General features: G+C 43.1%; 1 protein-coding gene across 1 annotated transcript in view; it reads left to right on the top strand.

Annotated features, from left to right (window-relative positions):
* Window positions 1–2,824, top strand: part of DCC (DCC netrin 1 receptor) — a 260,983-nt gene that overhangs the window by 98,313 nt on the left and 159,846 nt on the right. The window contains exon 6 of the mRNA XM_026865876.1: window positions 2,456–2,612. Coding sequence (XP_026721677.1) covers window positions 2,456–2,612 — 157 coding nt within the window. The remainder of the gene's footprint in view (window positions 1–2,455; window positions 2,613–2,824) is intronic.

The raw sequence follows: 2,824 nt of genomic DNA, 5'->3' as shown, positions 1-2,824 counted from the left end.
GCCTGTCACGAGAGCCGAGAAAGATGCACTTTGCAAGGAGTTAATATCAACCACGTCAGGCTCAAATCAGAGCCTGTCAGCCTCGGATGAAGATGGTTTAACCAGTGGTGGATTGATCTTGTGTAGTCATATGAAAGATTGAAGGATTTCAGGCATTACTTGCTGAGATAATTTCAGGTTATGTGTCTCTCGATATTGTACTATTGTACTCTATATGTTTGCTATTCACTGCTAGCAACAATAAAAGCGAAATTGCTTTTGTCAGTGATAGCTCTACAGAGTTTACCGAAAGCCAGAGTAAAACACGTCCTTAGGCGGACTGCAGCTTCAGTCCCAATCTTGCTGCTTTTCACCTCTGTGGGTTTGGTTTTTTTTCGCTGTTATTTTTTTTCCTAAGTTGACACCTAGCAGGTCAGCTGCCACCGCATCCAAGGGCGTGAGGTCGCGAAGGGCATCGATTCGCCTCCAGATTTTAGCTATTAATTCAGCGTGTTGGGTGGTTTGAGGAGCTCATTGGGCTCCATCATCCATGTTAGGTAGAAGCCTTCACTTCCCACCGGGGGAGCTTGGACACTCACTCACGTAGTCACCTAAATCTACGCGTCTGGATTTGGGGCTGATCCTAGTGCAAGTTTTGAAATTGCATATGGCTTTTGATGGAAGAGAGGTGCCAGGCTGCCGTGCTACACCAGGAGGATGGATATTTGGTGGAGGAACCACGGGCTGAGGTGTTTTGTGGGGAAACAAAGCTTCTACAAGGCCCTCAGGTGCCAACTTGGTTAATAACGGGGCGTTTTCTAGATTGCTGTATTCCATTTAAATAGCAAAATCCAATTGAAAAAGCCTCGTAGGTTTGTCTGGGTGTTGTTTTGGTTTTTTTTTATTTTCCAGTTGTGTCCTTGGTACTTCTCTAGAGACGTTTATCTACCGCAGCAGTTAGAAGACAATACGTTTAAAGCTTATAAGACATGAGTCAATATATAGACTAGACCAGAAGCCTAAATCCGCTCGCTCTGACCGTGAAGCAAAATAGTTGCGTCGTCATAATATAAATGTACACAGAATTATACTTTAGCCTTGTGTTTGCACATTATTTAGGTCAGTGGCCTGTGACTAAGGATGCTAAACATGATCTCAGCGCAAATAATGGATCACAACTTCGCAGGCAAAAGAGCTGAGACTGTGGTTTAATATTTTCTTGCAACACGTCATTACTCTGGAAATGGGCACTGGGAAATTCCTGAATTCCCTCTGGGTTTTTGGATTGATCGCAAGAAGTAAGAGGCAGTAATATTTGTTATTAATAATAGCCATATTAATGGCTCGTAAAATAATAATAATAATTTAGGGATAATATAAGAAAATGGTAAGCTAGCATTCGGCGAACGTCATGCTTTTTACATAAACTATTCTTCACAAGCTCTTTAGACAATACAACGCTGTTAATGATCACGCCGTAAATTAATGCTACTAATATAGTTCACAGCATATACAAGGGACTGACCAAAAAAAAAAAAAAAACCCAAAAAAACAAACAAATTTGAGATAATTAAGAATTATTGCTTGCTGGTTCAATACCTGTGGTGAAAAATCTGCTTTTCAGAGCCAGCATGGCCCATCAAATTGAACTTTATATCCATCATGTTTGCCCACGGAGAGGATTAGGCAACTGTTTGTGCTCCGTAAGGTGCACATGCTAAATCAGGAGGCAGCTGATCACTTGAAGTATCGTTCAAAAATAAAGATTTTTTATTTATTTATGTCAGCAGGCCAGCTTCAACATGGATTTCGTGGCCAACAACCAAACCCTTAAACTCTTATAATAAACAGGCACTGCTCAAAAACAAAACTGAAACTGCGGTTTTCAGGCATCTCGGGGTTTTGCACATAGACTGAACACTTTTCCGTGGGGAACGGTGTTCAGATTAAGTTTTTTTTTTTTTTTTTTTTTTTTTTTTTTCTTTTCATTTTATCCCACTTCGATGCGATTACCTAACAGGTCACGTGCTGAAGCACCCGATTTAATTTCTGCTCTTGCCAAACCCATCAGCTTGTAGGCTTCAGGCTTTGAGTGGTCAGTTCTTGCTTGTTTAGGCGGGTTAAACGCTTCTGCAGCTTGGGGGAAAAGAGACAAAACCAGTGGAATGAAGGAATATTTCATACTGATTGCTCGTACGGGAAATAATTTTGAGGTCTCTCAAGGTAAAACACAAGATTTACGTGTTGCTGTTTGCTTTAGAGGATGGTTCAGGATGGTGTATTTTAAGGTGTGATTTTACCGATAGTTTATTTTTTCTCTCTCTTTCACCCCCTGTCATTTTATTCACGTTTATTCCATGCCACCTTGGCCCTTCCTTTCGTACCACTTCAGCTGTGGCCACCACCACACCTCCCACCCGCCCTGCCACCCCCGTGCCACCGACCTCTCTGACTGACTCCTCTCCTTCCCCTCCAGCTGTCCCAAGCTCCAGTGTCCTCCCCTCTGCCCCCCGAGATGTGGTCCCTGTTTTGGTCTCCAGCCGATTTGTCCGTCTCAGCTGGCGCCCACCCGCAGAGGCCCGAGGCAGCGTCCAGGCTTACACCTGTCTCTTCTCCAGGGATGGCGTCAACAGGTAGGCCTCAACGCGCCACGGGCGGCTCGCCTGGTTGGGGGAATAGTCCTAAGAGTGCCAGAGGTCTTTACAAGTGTTTTACAAATGGTTTTCAACCTTGTGTTCCTCTCCCCGTGGTGAAAGAAGCGTGAAGCTAGACGTGCCTTTGGTCACCATATCCTTCTAGTATATATATATATATATATATATTTTTTTTTTTTTTATTTTTTTTT

This window comes from Athene cunicularia (genome assembly GCF_003259725.1).
Source record: "Athene cunicularia isolate RWA chromosome Z unlocalized genomic scaffold, athCun1 chrZ_part1, whole genome shotgun sequence".
Classification (NCBI taxonomy): domain Eukaryota; kingdom Metazoa; phylum Chordata; class Aves; order Strigiformes; family Strigidae; genus Athene; species Athene cunicularia.
The sequence above is the reverse complement of the archived record's forward strand: the minus strand, read 5'-3'. Positions and strand labels throughout refer to the sequence as shown.